The sequence below is a fragment of the Leopardus geoffroyi genome, chromosome B4 (assembly GCF_018350155.1).
Source record: "Leopardus geoffroyi isolate Oge1 chromosome B4, O.geoffroyi_Oge1_pat1.0, whole genome shotgun sequence".
Lineage (NCBI taxonomy): Eukaryota > Metazoa > Chordata > Mammalia > Carnivora > Felidae > Leopardus > Leopardus geoffroyi.
This window is the reverse complement of record NC_059341.1, coordinates 132,247,740-132,266,239: the sequence shown is the minus strand read 5'-3', so window position 1 is coordinate 132,266,239 and position 18,500 is coordinate 132,247,740. Positions and strand designations below refer to the sequence as shown.

Sequence of the window (18,500 nt, the reverse complement as noted above, 5' to 3'; positions counted from 1 at the left end):
ACAGTAAGAAGAGTGCTGACAGGCTGTGTCAGGCACAGCACACCTTGACCTGGCACCACTTTAATGACGGAGACCGGAGACTCTGACATGAGCTACAAGAGACTCTGGAGTTGAATCCAAAACAAGTTAGCCCCGGGGGCGGGGAGGCGGCTCAGGTGTGTCTAAACTCCTGAGCCACCACAGCCGAACATCAGGACTGGCGGTGGGGGAACGGCCTCCGAGGCGGTGCTGGGCCAGGGCACCAGAGGCAGGCACTGCAGTCGGGGGGAAAGGCCTGGCTGGCACCGGCCTGGCAATCACGACGCGCGGCAGGATCCTGACTCTGCCACTTGTTAGGATCCAGCAAGGTTAACAGATGAAGTGCTTGCAAAGCAAGCAGGAGCTCCGTGAATGTTTGGACTTATTACATATTAACAGAGAGGCGGCTTTGGGTTTTTTCCCCCTCTTTGGGAGTGGGGCCAAGTTGTCGGCTGGCTGTCCCAGAGACAGTGCAGGCTGTAGAACTGGGCTGACCCGGGTTCAATCCTTGGCTCCACTCTAGCTCCGGCCTGGTGAAAACCTCCCACTCTCACTCACTCTGTCACCGTCCTCGTAGCCTATACCTGACCGGGAGCCTCAGCCGCCTCCGGCCTCCCTTCCTCCGGCCCCCTGGCTCACCCTGCTCCAACTGGCCTTTTCACATTCTCTCAACACACAAAACACGCTCTGGCCTCGTGGCCTGTGCGCTCGCAGCTTCCTCTTCCTGGTACACTCCTCCCACAGGTGGCTCAACGTTTGCCTCCTCGCCCCCTTCAGGTCTCTGCCCAAATGACACCCGGCAGCGGGATCTTTTCTAACGAATCCTATTCAAAACGCCAACTCCTATCTTTGACTCTCAAGGAGGGGCTTCCGCCCTGAAGGCCATACTGGTGCCCACCTCAGGGTGACCTGGCACTCCCACAGCCGTTCCATCGCACGACCTGGGAAGACAGCTTCATTTCCAGACAAGGCTGACGGCCCAGAGGGGTCACACAGCATACCAAGGACACAATTCACACTTGAACTCAGGTGTCAATGGCTCTTTCCATGTTAAGCTCCCTCACAATCTGAAAACTCAAACAGAACCAATCACACACCAGAAGAGTGCAGTCTAGCTTGAGAATTCCCAGCAACCCAGTCACCAGATACACGGAGCAGCCTATTTGTGTCCTTCCAAGTTCCAGGAAATATGCCTTCACTTTAGGGCTTATGTGCCATGTAGATTTTTATGGCTGGTCTATTGCTGTTTCAGACCTCTCCCTGCCGGCCTCAGGGTAGGACTTTCTAAAGTCAAAGTAGGTGTGTGACACAAAAGATCTGTTTTCACTACCCAAACTATTTAGTTTGGACAAACTATCTTGGACATACTATTTAGTTTGGACTGATCTTGGACAAACTATGTAGTTACCCCAAGTCTCTTTTCCTCAACAATAAAATCAAGATACCTGGCTCCAGGTAAGTAAGTATCCAAGTAAGATAATGCATAAATTTTATACAGACCTGAGGATTTACTCATGAATACAAAGTTTCTGCAGCAACAAGAACCCCTGATCTTTTGGGGCGCCTGGGTGGCTCAGTCGGTTAAGTGTCTGACTCTTGATTTAGGCTCAGGTCATGATCTCATGGTCCTAAGATCGAGCCGCGTGTAAAGCTCTGCACAAATCTGCTTGGGATTCCCTCTCCCTCTCTCTCTGCTTCTCCCCAACGCGTACGTGCTCTCTCTCTCAAAATAAATAAACATTTTTTTAAAAAAAGACTTAAAGAAAGCACATCTGATCTTTGACTAGGTCAGGTGAGATGCCAGAGATAACCATCTTCAGTGAAATTTTCAATAATCATAGATCTGTATTATCTGTGCTGTTAGAAGATTAGAAATTGGTTCTGAAAACAGTGTAGACTGCTAGGTTTGGAGGTAGCTCTTCTCAGAGAAGCCCCCAAGATGGCAGATCCCATGTGGGCGTGTTAAGGAAGAAATGGCAGAGAGAGTGAAAAACAGACCCTACTCGGTCGTGACTGGCCATAAAGGTGCTGACAGGCAGCCATTTCAAACTCATGGAGGGTAGGAGAGGCTGCACACAACACAGGTCAAGGTTTTCAGTGGGAGGAATCAAAGACATGGCAGAAGATGGCCGAAAAAAGTAGTCTGGAGCCGAGTCTTGGCTTTTTTATAACTATATGACCTTGATCAAGGCACTTTACAACCCGAGTCTGTTTCCTCACCAGCGAAGTGAGGATACTATTGCTGAACCCGCGCTGTAAGGCGTGAGCAGCATATACAGCTTCCTCTTAGCACGGTTCAGGTTCAGGACAGTAGGAGGGGTCCAAGTTTCTCCCCAAGACGCAGCACTTCAGCTTTCATGCATGCGAATTGTGACAGGTCACTAACGCTCACAGGATTCTTGAGAGGGGTCAATCAGATACCAACCGTGAAAATGTCCCACAAACTGTGAGTTCAATTTAAACACCAGTAACCGACGCATCAGGAGAAAATCAGAGGAAATCACATACCGTTGCCCTCAACCACAGATTCCCCCCAACAATGATTAGATGACAAATCTGGCTCCAAAGAAGATCTTTTACTGAGGCCTATTTAAAACATTTCAGTCCTGAATTCAAATAAACTTCAACTCAGCTGAACAACTGATGGCCGATCCAGGTAAAGGCTTCACGGTGACAAAAATACACCCCACCTACAAAGACATCAGAGTAGGTTCCTGACTAAGAACAGTGTGAAAGTACTCAGGGTCTCTGTCCCATCTTCTTCAGAGTTCGATTGAGCTAGAAGAAAGAGAAAAGCAAAATTAGCTATGGAGATTTCACCAACCCTGTTCCTGCAGGGCAAACGATCACCAGGCCCAGCCCCTGGGCCGCCCTTCTGAAGTCAGGGAGGGCGTCTCTGATGCGGGCGTAGGTGTCCGCTGTGTGTGTATACAGCCTCAGTTAGGGGCTCCAATCCTGACACCTGTGGCCGTGCGCAATTAATTCATGCAGACTGGGGGCTCCTGGGTGGCTCAGCCAGTTCAGCGTCCGGCTCGCTTTCAGCTCAGGTCATATCTCATGTTTCGTGAGTTCGAGTCCCACATCAGGCTCTAAGCTGACAGCACGGAGCCTGCTTGGGTTTCTCTCTCCCTCTCTCTCTGCCCCTCCCCTGCTTGTGCTGTCTCTCAAAATAAGTAAATAAACTTAAAAAAATTTCATGCAGACTGTTCTTCTACCTGCCCTTCACACAGAATGTGCGCGCGCGCGTACACACACACACACACACACACACACACACACACACTCCCTACATGGCTTGGCCCATTTTCTAGGCCTCAGAGAGGCTAAGCCTGCCAGGGCCTCCTGCAGGAGGAGCCAGGTGACACGGACCACAGCGTTTAACAGTGACCTCTGCTGGAGGACTCAGAACACCAGGACGAAGTGGCTCCAGCTATGGCCACAGAGACCCCCACGCCGTTGCACCCTGCACCCTCCTAGTGTTTGGCCTGACCCACAAGACCTCTCCCAGGGCAAGATGTGGAATGCACCCAGTCTGTCAAAACACAGCTTCCTGTCCCCTGCCTGCAGAAACCGGCCAGACCTGTCTAAGAGAGTTACTGCCACATGGGGAGGGATGGGTAAGAGCAGGCAGTGAATCCGCCCATATTAGGAAATACCAGGGAGGCAGAGAGAGGAGAGCCGGCCACCCGCAGAGAGGGATCTTGGAAAGAGATGCTCTGGAGAAGGCTGACACAGCAACTGCTACAGGCCCAGCCCCACTCCCCAAACCCCAAGCAGCCAGCCAGTCTAGCTCAGAAACTTCAAGGGCCAACTTGGGGCTTTGTTGAAATGAAAAATTTAAAAACTTCCTAACTCCCCAACCAAGGTCCTAACCTCGGTCCCCAGCCCACACACCACACTCTCTCAGATTTCTCACCTCCTCAAATTTGTGAATCTGCCGGATGAAGAAATCCCCATAGCGCCTGGCAACCTTGGTGTCTGCGATGTGGATCATGTCCTGTGGAAAAAGTAGAATCAGAGAGGGGCAGTGAAGTAGAGCCACTAATGGACTCGCAAGTAACCACGCTGCTAAATAACCCCCTACAGTGCTTTTCAAAAGCAAATAGGTGTGTGTTGGGGGGGGGGGGCCTATAGGGGAGCGTAACCAGTTGATAGCAGCTTTCTTTCTTTCTAAACGGTTGATTTTTATTTTCTTCCTGTTAATTCATTGATTTTTATTTTCTCCGTTTTAATTTTTTTTATTTCAGAGAGAGAGAGAGAGAGAGAGTGTGAGAGAGGGCCTGCGTGCCCATGAACTGGGGGTGGGTGGGGAGGGGAGAGGGAAAGGAGAGCAAGAGCCAGAGAGAGGGAGACCGACAGGGACAGAATTCCAAGCGGGCTCCATACTCAGCACGCAGGGCTCAATCCCACAACGCTAGGATCATGACCTGAGCCAAAATCAAGAGTTGGACACTCAAATGACTGAGCCACCCAGGCACCCCATTTATTTTTACTTTCAAGGTTTTTTAAATTTTATTTTTATTTATTGTTTTTATTTTTTTAATGAATAGGACTCTTTCGGCAATAAAAACATTTAAGACAGTATTTTATTCTTTTTTTTTTTTTTTTTAAAGATTTGTTATTTTAGTAATCTCTATACTCAACAAGGGCTTGAACCTACAAGCCTGATATGAAGAGTCCCATGCTCCACTGACTGACCCAGCCAGGCATCCTCAACATTTTATTCTCAACACTGTTTGGGAGTGTAAGTTTCAAATTAGTCCAGATTTTAAATTGTATGTTTTAGCTCAGATGGGGTTGAACACCAATTTACTTGTAAATTCCTACATAATCTAGGTTAAGACCCGAGAACCTTCTGAATCTCTTCGAGAGGACTTTTTCAAGTCAAGGATGAAAAAAGAAAAGCCAGAAAAACAGAAAGCAGGGGTGCCTCACTGGTTCAGTCAGTGGAACATGCAACTCTTGATCCTGGGTTATGAGTTCGGGCCCCAGGCTGGGTGTAGACATTACTCAAAAATAAAATCTTTACTGAGAACAAAACAGAAAGCAGCATTTTGCCAAAGATGAACCTGAACCAGTAAGAGGAACAATAATAAAAGAAAAATATCCCCGAAATTTTTTTCACATACAGACTTATTAATCAGTATTAACTTACAATATGAATATAACAAATCATGACAAAATTTTATCTGTAATAACTAAATGGCTAATTCTTGGGAGAAGCATTTACTTGTATCTGTGTATGTATATATATACATTACCATATATATCTACATACATGTTTCTTTACACACACACACATTTATATAAAGAAAAGAAATCTCCATGCCCTACGTGGAACTTGAACTCACAACCCTGAGCCCAAGAGTTGTATATTCTACTGACTGAGCCAGCCAGACGCCCCGGGAGAAGTATTTTATTAAAGGCCATCCAGATAGTTGGAACTAGTTCAGCTGGGTCACAAAGAGACGATGGAGGGATGGACCAGGTTACTGACATTGCCAAAGAATGTGTATATGTCAGGTACTGGGAATAAACTCAAAAAGGACTTTAGGTAGTTGATGTAATGCTGCAAGGGACAGTTTTGACTTTTTTTTTTTTTCAACGCTTATTTATTTTTTGGGACAGAGAGAGACAGAGCATGAACGGTGGAGGGGCAGAGAGAGAGGGAGACACAGAATCGGAAACAGGCTCCAGGCTCTGAGCCATCAGCCCAGAGCCCGACGCGGGGCTCGAACTCACGGACCGCGAGATCGTGACCTGGCTGAAGTCGGCCGCTTAACCGACTGCGCCACCCAGGCGCCCCCAGTTTTGACTTTTAAAAGCACGAATAAAACATTGGAAAACTTCCACTTCCGATGTTTCTACTTTGGTTCACGTCAGAGATAGCTAAGTTCTGCCAAACATTAAGTCTTCCAAAAGTCATAAACTCCGAATGACACAGTTTGTTTAGCAAGATGAGCTTTCAAAACAAACTACCCAAACTGACCCAGCAATTCCACAAGTAGATATACACCCAAGAGATTATGTGCACACAAAAATTCACAGCAGTGCTATATCCACAATACCCAAAAGGCGAAAACGATTCAATGTCCATCAACTGATGAATGGATGAATAAAGTGGTATATCCATACGGTAGAGTATTTTTCGGCCTTGAAAAGGAATAAAGTACTAATACATGCTACAACCTGGATGCAACTTGAAAACACATTCAACGAAACAAGGCAAACACAAAAGGCCACATATTTTATGATTCCATGTATAGGTAATGTCAAAAAATAGACAAATCCAGGGGCACCTGGGGGGCTCGGTTGGTTGGGCACCCGTGATTCTCTCTCCCTCTCTTTGACCCTCCCTTGTTCGCATGCGTGCTCTCTCACGCTCAAATAAACTTTAAAAAAAAAAAAAAGTGAGAGAGATAAATCCACAGAGACAGAAAGCAGACTACTGGTTTCCCAGGGACTAGGGTACAAGGGGAACTGGGAATGACCACTAATGAGTAGAAGCTTCTTTCGGGGATGTGGGAAATGTTGCAGAATTAGACAGTGGAAATGGTTGTGTGACACTATGAATATACTAATAACCATGGAATTATACCCTTTTTTAAAAAAAAGTTTATTTATTTGAGAGAGAGAGAGAGCGCGCAAGCGCATACACATGAGCAAATGGAAGGACAGAGACAGAGGGAGAGAGAATCCCAGGCAGACTCCATGCTGTCAGTGCAGAGCTAGACACGGGACTCGAGCTCAAAGTTCCAAACTGTGAGATCGTGGCCTGAACCAAAATCAAGAGCCACGCAGGCACCCCGGGAATTATACCCTTTAAAACAGTGAAGTTTGGGGCGCCTGGGTGGCTCAGTCGGTTAAGTGTCCGACTTCGGCTCAGGTCATGATCTCTCGGTTTGTGAGTTCAAGCCCCGTGTCAGGCTCTGTGCTGACAGCTCAGAGCCTGGAGCCTGCTTTGGATTCTGTGTCTCCCTCTCTCTCTGCCCCTCCCCTGCTCATGCTCTGTCTCTGTCTCAAAAATAAATAAAACACTTAAAAAAAAAAACAGTGAAGTTTGTTATACAAATTATACCTTAAAAAAACTCCCCAAAAAACAGTATGTTTAGACCAGCACGCTTTCTTGAAACAACCAAAATACAAAATGATTTTTAAAAACCTCCTCATAACATCAGGGCGCCTGGGTGGCTCAGTCGGTTAAGCGTCTGACTTCGGCTCGGGTCATGATCTCACGGTTCGTGAGTTCCAGCGCCACGTCGGGCTCTGTGCTGACAGCTCAGAACCTGGAGCCGGCTTCTGATCCTGTGTCTCCCTCTCTCTCTGCCCCAACCCGCTTGCGTGCTCTCAAAAATGAGTAAATGTTAAACAAAATAATTTTTTTAAACCTCCTCATAACATCAAAGAGCTGACAAGAGAATACAGAGCTGCTTAAGAGAAAATAAACCATCCTAAGTAAAACACAGAAGCCCCCTCTGCACTGAAGACATTCGCTAATCAATCCTAGAAGACCTGCACAGAGGGGACAAACCAAGGCTGGGGTGTCTTACAGAAACCCCTCCCTGCACTGCTGGGACCCTGAAGGGCTACACCCTGAAGCTAAAGGCGGACACGGACAGAACTGCCTGCTCCAGACATCAAGCAAAGCTCACCAAATTGGCCAAGGAGCATAACAGAAAGAGACCCATCCCCAACATACTATAAACACGAGGTGATTCTTCTGACAATCTGCAGCTGCAGCCTGGGCTTGCTACCTGAGGTTTTGGTTTATGGTGGTCCCGGACCAGTAATCTCCCTAGGCACCTTGAAGAGGCAAAAGCAAATCCCCTCTAGGAGAATGAACAGTCCTAGGTTTAAAAAACAGAAAAGGCATCTAAGGAAACACTGAACCGTGAAAAAAAAAAAAAAAATCAGAGAAAGCAAAAGCAGAGCTGAAGACACGAACAGGGACAGAACAATATATCCAAAGGAAATTAAGCAGAACAGAGGGGAAAAAAAGATGGAAGATGTGACACAGCACCCACCCTGTTCCCTCTCCAGCCTTCCTTCGGCCACAGCCTCCTCTCACGGGCCGCTCCAGCCACACCAAAGCTGTCCCCTCGCTCCTGCCCAGGGCCTCTGCTCCCTCTACGTGGACGGCTGTTCCCCCAGATGTGCGTTTGGCTAATGTCTTTACCTTCCTCAAGTCTTAGCTTCGATTTCTCTTCCTCAGCACAGGCTGTCCCGAGCACCTTAGTCAGTCCTGTGACCCCTGCCTCCCACCACCACTACCGGTAACTGGGTAGCACTTGATGATTCTAACCTACCACAAAATAAAGGAAAAATTTCACCTCTCCGTGTTTGTGGACCCTGCTCCTGGGCTCTCAGGGAAGCTATACTTTAACCCTTACCTAAGGTCAAAATGACCTGACAAAACCTCAAAGCACGGGTTCTATTTCTGCCCCAAGCAAACTCTGTACATCTACTTCATTTAAAAAAAGAGAGAGAGAGAGAGAGAGAAGCATTCCAAACATAAAGATAAGAAATAGAAAAAAAACAGTTAAAAAAAAAAAAAAAAAAGAATGTGGGCTGAAGAAATAGAAAAAAAACTCCCGGATTCCCGTAAGATTAAAGTCATACAGCCCTGCACGTAACATAAAGTCTGTAACTCTCTGGAAGGTCATTCACTGCGACTTATAACTCAACAAAACCATATAGAACTCTCACACCAAACGTTCGTTCCCTGGAGCATTCTCTACGTTGTGGAGACTGTGCATCGCAGGCAGCTGTCTTAACGCGGACTCGAACAGAACTTTTTTCCTTAAAAAATTAGATGGGTTTACTCATCTCGCATCGGCACCTACTACCTGACTCGCTGCATCAGAACGCTTAGTGTCTATTTTCTTACATTAGTACCTCAGCACGAGGGCAGAAATCTTTGTGGATTTTGTTCACCGCTAAGTCCCAAATGCTCAGCGCGGTGGGCGCCCGGTCAGTGTTTATCGCGGGGTGCGTGAACAGAGGGCCCCAGAGACCCAGGCCGGGGGGCAGCCGTACCTTATCAATGTAGAAGTCCACCTCAGAGGCCGACTGAAACTCGCCGTCCAGGGCAGAGATGCCACTGGTCCACACCAGGTTCTTCATCTTGTGTTTGAAGACGAGGAGCTGGATACGGAACTCCTGTTCCGTGAGGTCCAGGAAGCCGGCCAGCTTGGCCACGGGCATGGTGGTGTAGAGCTTGAGGAAGCTGCGGATGGTTGAGAGCTGGGCCTGCTGCTGCACTTCATCGGCGAACACCTTCAGCTGCTGCAGGAAGGGCTCCTTGTGGTAGTTCGGGTGCACGTTGTCGTAGTTGGGCACCACAGGCGACAGGAATTTGGGGCACGAGTAGCTGAAGAGCTCCTCATAGACCTGCGGGTCACCTTTCTGCATGCGCAGCATCTTGTCCCCGTATTTCTCCCGCAGCTGGAGGTGAATGCTCTCGTCAATTCGCATGGGGTACATGGTGAGCGCGATGGCCAGCAGCGCGTGCATCTGCTCGTTCTGCTTGTTAATCTGGGGGTGGGAGAGAAATCGCCGCAGGGTCAAATGCCACGGACTTTCGGAAGTCCCTGCGGCCGTCGCCCCCACACCCTCCAGGGCCGTTCACTTTCCCACAGTCTCTCCCAGTGTGCCCTCTAGCTCCAGTGAACCTCCCCAGCCCACTTCCAGGTTCTCCTCAGCTGGCTCCTGCATTCTCTACTGGGGCCTCCTTCTCCCTGGATCACCCCACACTCCACCAGATCAATCCTCCCACACCACTTCCGACCGAGTCACCCAGAAACTTGGATGGCGCCGTAATGCCTGTAACGATCAAACAGCTTAGCTGGGTGGTGAAGGCCACTCCAGAACCTGACACCCCAATCTGACTACTCTCCTGCCCCCCCCGCCCCAACAAGAGAGTCCATCGTGGTGCTACATCACCATACTTCTAAGTCTCGACACCTTTTCTCTGCCCAGAAACCTCAATGCTGTGCACGTCTTGGACCCACCCTCCTCCACGGCAAACTGCGTGAGGGCGGTACCCACATCTAACTCCTTTTTAAACACCGACAGCCCAGTGAACGCTCAGCAAACGGTTTTTGAATACACGTAGGCACTGTCGAGGGACAAAAGTAAAATGGAAGATATTGTCCCTATTGTTAAGGAGTTAATGATCTGAGATAAGAGACACAAAGAAAAGAAACTTAGAGCATGCCAGCTTGAAAAGGCATACAAAGAGCAACGTTTTGGATGACGTTTCCCCAAAACTGCTGGCACAGGTGCCAAGGGGTCAGGCCGGTCGGAGGCTTCCTCACCATCTCATACTTGTATGTGGTCCTCTGGAACATGCTCTTGGTCCTCTGGATGTAGAGGAGGATGTTGGCAAAGACCCGGATGGCATCCTGGTAGCGACGCATCATCAAATAGGCAAAACCGACGTAGTAGTAAGTGGTCACCTGGCACTCGGGCACACGAGAGTACATGCTCTGCGGAAGAAGGGAGAAGCACCCATGAGTCCCAGAACCGATCCACCCCAGAGAGTGTCTGGAGGTTGGCAGGGCCCAGTGTCAGCTGAGGCAGAAGCCCTGGACCACCCAGGGGAAGCCCTGGCTCGAGTCAGAGGTTCTGAGTACAGACCATACCATTCACCGATTAAGTTCTAGGACCTGAGAACCTCATTTTGTTAGATATTTTAAAGGGGGGGGGGGGGGGGAGGGGCTGAATCAGGTAACCTTAAAATTTCTTTCAGATCCAAATCCCTCTATACCTCAGTCACATATTCCTCCTTGCTTTCTACTCCTTGCTTTTCCAGATAAACTTGATAGAGGAACAGATAAACAAAGACTGGAAGATACACACATGTCAAAAAGGCACCAATTTTTCTGTGGCTAAGAAAAACCACCACAGCTAATAACCATTATCTAACCATCTTAGAACTAAATCTTCTGTTAATTCCTTAACAAGTGAAACCTGAATGGTAAAAATCTGCCATTGTCATTCTGTTTTGAAAACAGAATCAAAGACTGCTGAATAGTTCAAGTGTTACTAACTAACACAGAGAAAGCACCTTGCCCAGGCTCAGATTTTCATTACAGTGGTTCCCCCAGTTCTCAATTTTCAACTGGCCTGGGGATGAATCCTTTCTTCTCCCTGAAATGTATCCTAATAGATCAGAGTGTCTCTTGAAGCAGACCCTCTGGCTCGGGAAGGGGGTGGGGAGGGGAGGGAGGTGCAGGTAATCACCTTCTTATTCAGTTCGATATTCTCCAGCACCTTGATGGCCTGGTAGTAATCCCCCAACAGGGAGTGCAGACGCAGGAGCCCCACCAGGCTGAAATACCCAAGCATCTTGTAAAGGGAGTGCCGTCCATACTCCCCGGCCACACTCTCGGGGTCACCTGAGAGAAACAGATACCGTGAACACTTCCACAGGGGCAGGTGAAAGGAGGTAAGCCTGAGCCCTGAACGTCACTCGGTGACCTCTTCACCTACCAGCGGCCTCTAAAGCTTCCCGCAACAGAGATTCACTGCCCTCAAAGAAATACCAAGAAGCAGCACACTTGACCTGATGCTAACCTTTTCTTTTTTAAAGTAATCCCTATGCCCAACGTGGGCTCGAACTCATGACTTTGAGATCAAGCATCACATGCTCCACCGAATGAGCCAGCTAGGCCTCCCTGGCCTTAAACTAATCTTAAATTTACCAACAAGAGTTGCCTGAGTGGGGTGACAGTTTTTTGGTTTGGTTTTTTTTTTTTTTTTTTGGTCCCAAGACACCTGAGAACACCGAGATGGCCCTTTTTATCAGGAGCAGTTTACTCACCAAGGCCACTGCTTTCAGGAAGTTCTGGAGGCCAAAGCTATTTTCCTAATAACACTAAGACGCGATTTGTCTTTCTCACTGAACTGACACTTGCACCGAACACCCGAGAACAACATGGGTAACACTACCAACAACTCAGCATAAATCAGGCAGTGGCATGCAATTACTGTATTCTTTCCCACCACATGCAGTAAAAGAACCAGCCACTTTTTTCACAAAATACTATTTTTACTTGAAAGAATGGCCCATAAATTCAGATTGGGGTGTTTAGCAGACACGTTCCAAAACTGAACGAAGTGAACCTGTTACATTTCAACAACAAAATGGACAGTGCTCACTTCACTGCCAATGAAAATGTGAGCTTTTAAGCAAAAACTGTAGTCTTAAAGAACTTGTATCTGCCACTATGAGTTCAACGCCTTCCATATTAAGCCTTGTCTGATGGGACTGTGACAAAAGTAACAGATGTGGTCTTTAAAAACTGTCTAATAAAAGGCCTGGATGGCTCAGTCTGTTAAGCATCTGACTTCAGCTCAGATCATGATCTCACAGTTTGTGAGTTCGAGTCCCGCACTGGGCTCTGTGCTGACAGCTCAGAGCCTGGAGCCCACTTCGGATTCTGTGTCTCCCTCTCTCTCTGCCCCTCCCCAGCTTGCACTCTGTCTCCTTCTTTCTCAAAAATAAACATTTAAAAAATTTTTTAATTATATAATAAAATCTGTCAACAGAAAATCTTTATAACTCCATGAACCAGTATTCTACAAAACCATGCAGCAGTAAAAAAAAAAAAAAAAAGAAAAAAAGAAAAAAAGATCCATTCAAGCTGCAGGATAAACCTATGAACTTTAATATAAGAAAGTAAAAGTTCACTGCTAACGTTTTCAGAATCCTCATGAAATTAACAGGTATGACTCCCTCGCTGTCAAGTTTTGATGTAGCAGCAAAGAACGCAAAGACTGAAAAGGCTGCTGAGATACTCCTCCCTTTCCGGACTCCATGTCTGGATGAGGCCCGGTCTCCCTCATCTACTGCAACTAAAACAGACTGTAACTGCAACAGACAGAAGGCAGAAGCACACAGAGCTCTCTTCCATGCAACCCGGTGCCAAAGTGATTTGAGAAAATGATACTCTTCTCACAGGGGCAAAATGTATACAGCTCAACTTGCTGATTCTCAATCTTCAAAGACTGCAAAGTGGTCCCGACACCAAAAACTTGGGAGAATCGCTGATCTAAACAAAGGCCCTGGAGACAGTACAAGTGCCTGCAAATGCTGGTCTCACGAGTGCCGGTTCAGTCTGTCGGCGACAGGCTGCCAAGCCGCACAGCCCCCGACATCAGCACTTGGCTACTGCCCATGTCCAACACCAAACGGGAGCAGCCGGTTCCCTAAGCCACAGCGACCCCTCTGAGGCCTCTCTTCCCCGGGAACAGATGGCAAGCAGCACTCACCTCCGCTCGTGTACACCTCCAGCTGCCGGTTAATGTTCGACTTGTCTACTAGGGAGTGAAGGACATTGAGGACGCTGTGAACGTTCCAGATTTTGGGATTGGAACGAAGGAAGTCAATCTCCTCCTCTGACTTCTTGGCGGTCTTACAGCGGTACTGACTGAACGACTGAAACTGTCGGGAAGAAGGGAGAGAGACAGAGTGGCGCCCGGTGCAGAACATGAGGCCGTGGGGAGGGGGGCTCTGGACCGGGAGGGGAGGGCCGGGGCTACTGCTGCTCACGCCAAACTGTTCTGTGCGCTACCTGTTTTTGCAAAGCCATCTTGGTTTAAATTGAATTTTGTTCGTTACTGAGCACGTTAGTTCTTCCTCGGCTAGCTAAAGATCTCTAAGAGGAAAGTTAGTTTGTAAAACAAAAAAACACATTCAGTTTGGTATCTGACTCCAGACTTAAGTGTAAAGTCTATGAGCTTTGCAATGCAGTCAACCTGGCTATCAGAACCAGGTGGCTTGTAACAGATCTACTCTTAGATGGCTGTGCCATGCCCGAGTCAGGATTATGAATGCGGTGGAGACAGGGCAGGTGTCTGTACGTGTGTCTTCCCTACTGGAGTTCACCATCAATTCACCTAGGACAGGAACCCACTCTGAGTCACCTCTGTACCAACCACAGACCCTAACCACCCAGCGTAAGGCACATAGAGGGCCCATACCACAGGTATTTTTTGAGGCAGTGGTTCCATCTGGGACCAGCAATGGGCTGGGGCTCCATCAGTCACCCAGAAAATAGCACAAGAGACCTACGCAATTAGTTTTTAAAAGCTCCTTGGTTGATTCTGGTGCACACCAAGTTTGGAAACCAGTGACCTAGAATCTAGGTCCTAGATGACCCAAGAATGTTCTTCAACTCCAAAATATCATCTTCCTCTAAGAATGTAGGAAAATGTTTCCAGATTTACAATTAACAGAAGAGTATCCAGAATACTGTTGAACAGATTCTATGTCAGTAAGAACAAGATAATCCAATGGAAAAATGGACAAAGAACACTGATGGTCACTTCAAAGAAAAATAAGATTGGTCAATTAACAGGGAAAACGCTTGATCTCTTCAGATACCAGAGAAACGCAAATTAAAATGAGATCACCATTTCTTTCCCATCAAACAGACAAAAATTAGACCAGTAACATCCACAGCATAGAAATTCTCAAATACTGCTGACAGCAGTGTAATTTGACACAGCCCTCGGGGAGGGCAAGATGTTACTATTTCTTAAAATCCAAAGGGATTGCATGTTCTAGATCTCTACAGCGGTGGTGTACACATTTGTCAAATCTCATCAACAGTGCACTTAAAATTGGTATTTTACTGTGTGCAAATATTGACTCTATAAAGCTGATTTAAAAAAACATAAAAAGCAAATATCCTTCAACCAACAATTCTACCTCTAGTGATCTCTAGAGATGAACCTATGTGTAACATAAATGAGGATATTTACTAACTCACTGTTTGTAGCAGTAGAAACTGAAAACCTAAATGTTCATCACCAAAAAGGTAGTTTACACAGATCTTGTAGTAAGCAGAAAAAAACAAAGCTGTCTCTATGTAGACATGTTAAGTGTTCCATATCATAACAAATTACATAAACATATTATTGAACCATTTCTAAATGGAGTATTTTTGTATGTATATAACCCTGAGAAACATTAACATGGTGTCTATCTTTCCAGACAATAACTGATGCCTCCACAAAGGAGAGGAAGACACTTTATCTGCAATCTGAAACAGACAAAAGTTTTTAAACAGTAACGATATATACATGTATTACTTGTACTGATAAAAGTAAATGAAAGCAGAGTGACGGGAAAGAGCCACTTACCCGTGTGACATCTACCTGGCCAGGCAGAATCCCACCTGGCCCTCACTGGCCAGGCTTTGTTACCGGTGAGAGCACTTTAAGCCCCTTAAGAGAGCACCAGCTAAGCCCAAGGGATTATGATAATCTTAAGAAGGATGAAGAACCTTAGCACAGATGATCCTCCTTGACCTGCTGTGAGTCAACAGGACCACCAACCTTCTAAAATATGCCAAAGGGGCTGACACAAGCCAAGAAGCCAGAAAGGGCAAACCAGGCCAGTGTGACTTGTGGCCCTCACTGCACAAAAGGCACCAAAGCCTCATCTTAAGCAGAAAACCTCTCCCAAAGGGCCCTGGGAGGGCTTTCTCAGCCCACCAATCACAACTTGCCAGCACTTTCTAAGTCTCTGGTCTGTGCAGCTCAAATAACAGCTTTATTAAGAATCTGATTTCTCCGGAACTTCCCAGTGAGAATTATCCAGTCCTCATAAAACTCACAGGAAACAAGTATCTCCAAATTCAATTATTCTGTGTTTTTTAAGTCTATATTCTATTTTTAAAGAATAAAACTGACCTAAAAGAAGGTGGAAAAGAATAATGATAATATTGACCATCACAACAACCAGGCAACATTTATTAATTCTTCTGTGACAGGCACTGCACTAAGCACTTTAGATGTCATTTCCCGTAATCACCCCCCAGATCCCGCTTTTAGAGAAACCAAGGCAATGTGGTTAAGTAATTTGCCCAGGGTCCCAGGTTAGTGAACAGCAAGACTTGAAAAGTGTACCCCTGGGCTACACAGCTGCTGTACTTGACATCTGACCCAGTTCTTGGTGGAGCCTCCATAGGAGCACTCCAAGACAGGCAATGTTTCCGCCTCGATGCTAATATTCTACTTTATTCTTATCTAGCATAAAACCACTATCACAGTCAAGGCATACAACATTTCTGTTTCCTAGGAGAGGAAAGTAAAACTTGGGAGGGCTTAAACAACATGTCCACGTTAGAGACTACCAGGTGGGAGCCCCCACACCAGCACCCACTCACTTCTACCTGACTCCAAAGCCTAGGAAGCCTTTATTCTCCCTATCAGACCAACTCTCAAGGTCAGGTAAGAGCTTGATGAAAGTCAGCTCGACTACCAAATTGATACCCAGAGCTCTTATGCGTCACTGACTCTTCAGAAAACCACGACACTGAGGACCGCCACCAGGGGATATCCCCAACCATGATGGGGACATTTTTATCCCAAGCATCTTTTTAACAATGCAAACAATGGTAACCGCTGCTCCTTTGTTGGACTAGTTATTTCAAATGAGATCACGGCTGGCCAGATACCTGATAGATGAACTCATCAATGATATCCCAGAGCCACTGGTTGGGTAGTTCAAGGGGAGCAGGACCATCGGCATCTGCGTGGGAGATCACAGCAAAGTCAGATGCAAACTATGCCCACTTGGTAAGGCTATATATAGAATACATTTTCTAACTTTTCTCTTAAAAAGACCATGAATAACAGGACATCCCCTCTTCTACTTGCATATTAAAATTCTGCTAACAAAAAGCTAGAGGCCAGCACTGGGCCTCATCACAGCCTCACACCCTTAACCAAACTCAAACTCACTAAGAATGTAGTTGAAGAGATTGCAGTAGTTGTAGTAGGATTCAAATCTCTGCTCCAAGGAGGGCCCTCCCTGTAAAAAGAAAGGAGACATCAGCACAGATGTTTAATTTAAATGTGTTTTACTCGGGGCCCCTGGGTGGCTCAGTTGCTTTAGCATCAGACTCTTGATTTCAGCTCAGGTCATGATCTCACGGTGAGTTTGAGCCCTACACTGGGCTCAGTGTTGACAGCATGGAACCTACTTGGGATTCTCTCCCTCCCTCCCTTTCTCTGCGCCCCTCTGCCTCCCTTGCATGAGTGCTTTCTCTCAAAATAAATATTAAGAAATAAAACATATGTATTTTACTCATGGTCTACCATGACGGCTAAAGACCCATGAGAACTGACAGTGACTCTCTCCTTCTGAGGATGCAAAGAGCACTCAAGTCAGAGGGAAGACCGTAAGAGCTAGAGCAGTTCAAAGGGGCACTGAATATCAGACCGTAATGTTCAGGTTTTACGGCAACAACCCCAACTGACCATTAAAGAACAAGCATGCAGATCTAGTGAAGCAGAAAGACAGAAGTACTGGGGCGCCGGGGTGGCTCAGTTGGTTAAACATCCCAACTTTGGCTCAGGTCATGATCTCACAGTTCATGAGTTTGAGCCCAGCGTCAGGCTCTGCGCTGGTAGCTCAGAGCCTCGATAAAGCCTGCTACAGATTCTGTGTCTCCCTCTCTCCCTCTCAAAAACAAACATTAAAAAAAAAAGGAAAGAAAGACAAAAGTACTAACAAAAGCAAAAAGGTAAGATCACAGTGCTCAAAGAATGGTGAGAGCAGATAACGCTACACTAGGCTACACGAGACTAGAAGAGGCCAGGAATGCAGAGGTCTTTCAGGTCAACAGAAATCTAGGCCAGAGGGGTCAGTAAATCCACCATCACCTGTTTTTGTCAATAAAAAGTTCAACTGGAACAGAGCCCTGCACTCACTGTCTACGGCTGTTACAAAGGCAGTGTTGAACACATTCAACAGAGACCATGATGGCCTCAAAGCCAAAAAAAAACCCATCTGGCCCTTTATAGTGAAGGCTGCTGACCCCCAATCTAGACATCATGTTGCTGGCAACGGAGAACCACTGACGGTTTCTGAGCTGGGGAATAACACGATGCTATCTGTAATGGGGGAGAAAGAACACAGCCCTGGAGTTTTAGCCCCACTGCTTACTGAGCTTCTGACAAGGTACTCAACGTCTATGTAGAATGAGACTATGTCGTAAAAGTGCCCAATATAGTTAAGTGTTCTTTCAATGAAACGCCCCCACAAGATTTAACACTGGCCACATATATGAATGTACCCCATGTGGTACCTAATGAAGAGGTTACAAGATCAATAAGCTTCTGCTGAATCTTTATTACAGACCAAAGGTAAGATTGGACGTGGTAGAACCACTTGTACTATGGGTTCTGATGCCATGGTCTTCCCAAGAAAGCCGTGTTATATAGGCTAGCTAGACTCAGCATGGCCCACATAGTACCTGAGCCAAAGCATCAAGTGTAGGAGGGAATCTTCACTTTCCCTCACATAAAGTAGTGACAGCTCTCACTGGGATGCCAGAAAAGCACAGCCCCTGCAGTACTCTGACAACGGGAACGCCTCCAGCCGGCACTCACGGTGGCTCCCACGGCAAAGCAAGAGCTTGCTAGTCAGGTCAAGCTGACCCCTCAGGGGGACGAGAATGAGTTAA

General features: G+C 46.8%; 1 protein-coding gene across 2 annotated transcripts in view; it reads right to left on the bottom strand.

The window, feature by feature from the left end:
• Positions 1-2,579: 2,579 nt before the first annotated feature.
• The window catches only part of EIF3L (eukaryotic translation initiation factor 3 subunit L), a 28,120-nt gene continuing 12,199 nt past the window's right edge, over positions 2,580-18,500 (bottom strand). For both annotated transcript variants that reach the window (XM_045467118.1, XM_045467119.1), the window contains 8 exons: positions 16,774-16,843; positions 16,488-16,561; positions 13,294-13,465; positions 11,263-11,417; positions 10,335-10,505; positions 9,055-9,552; positions 3,935-4,015; positions 2,580-2,796 (listed from right to left, as the gene is read on the bottom strand). In XM_045467118.1, the coding sequence (XP_045323074.1) occupies positions 2,758-2,796; positions 3,935-4,015; positions 9,055-9,552; positions 10,335-10,505; positions 11,263-11,417; positions 13,294-13,465; positions 16,488-16,561; positions 16,774-16,843 (1,260 nt within the window). In that variant the 3' untranslated portion in view covers positions 2,580-2,757. The remainder of the gene's footprint in view (positions 2,797-3,934; positions 4,016-9,054; positions 9,553-10,334; positions 10,506-11,262; positions 11,418-13,293; positions 13,466-16,487; positions 16,562-16,773; positions 16,844-18,500) is intronic.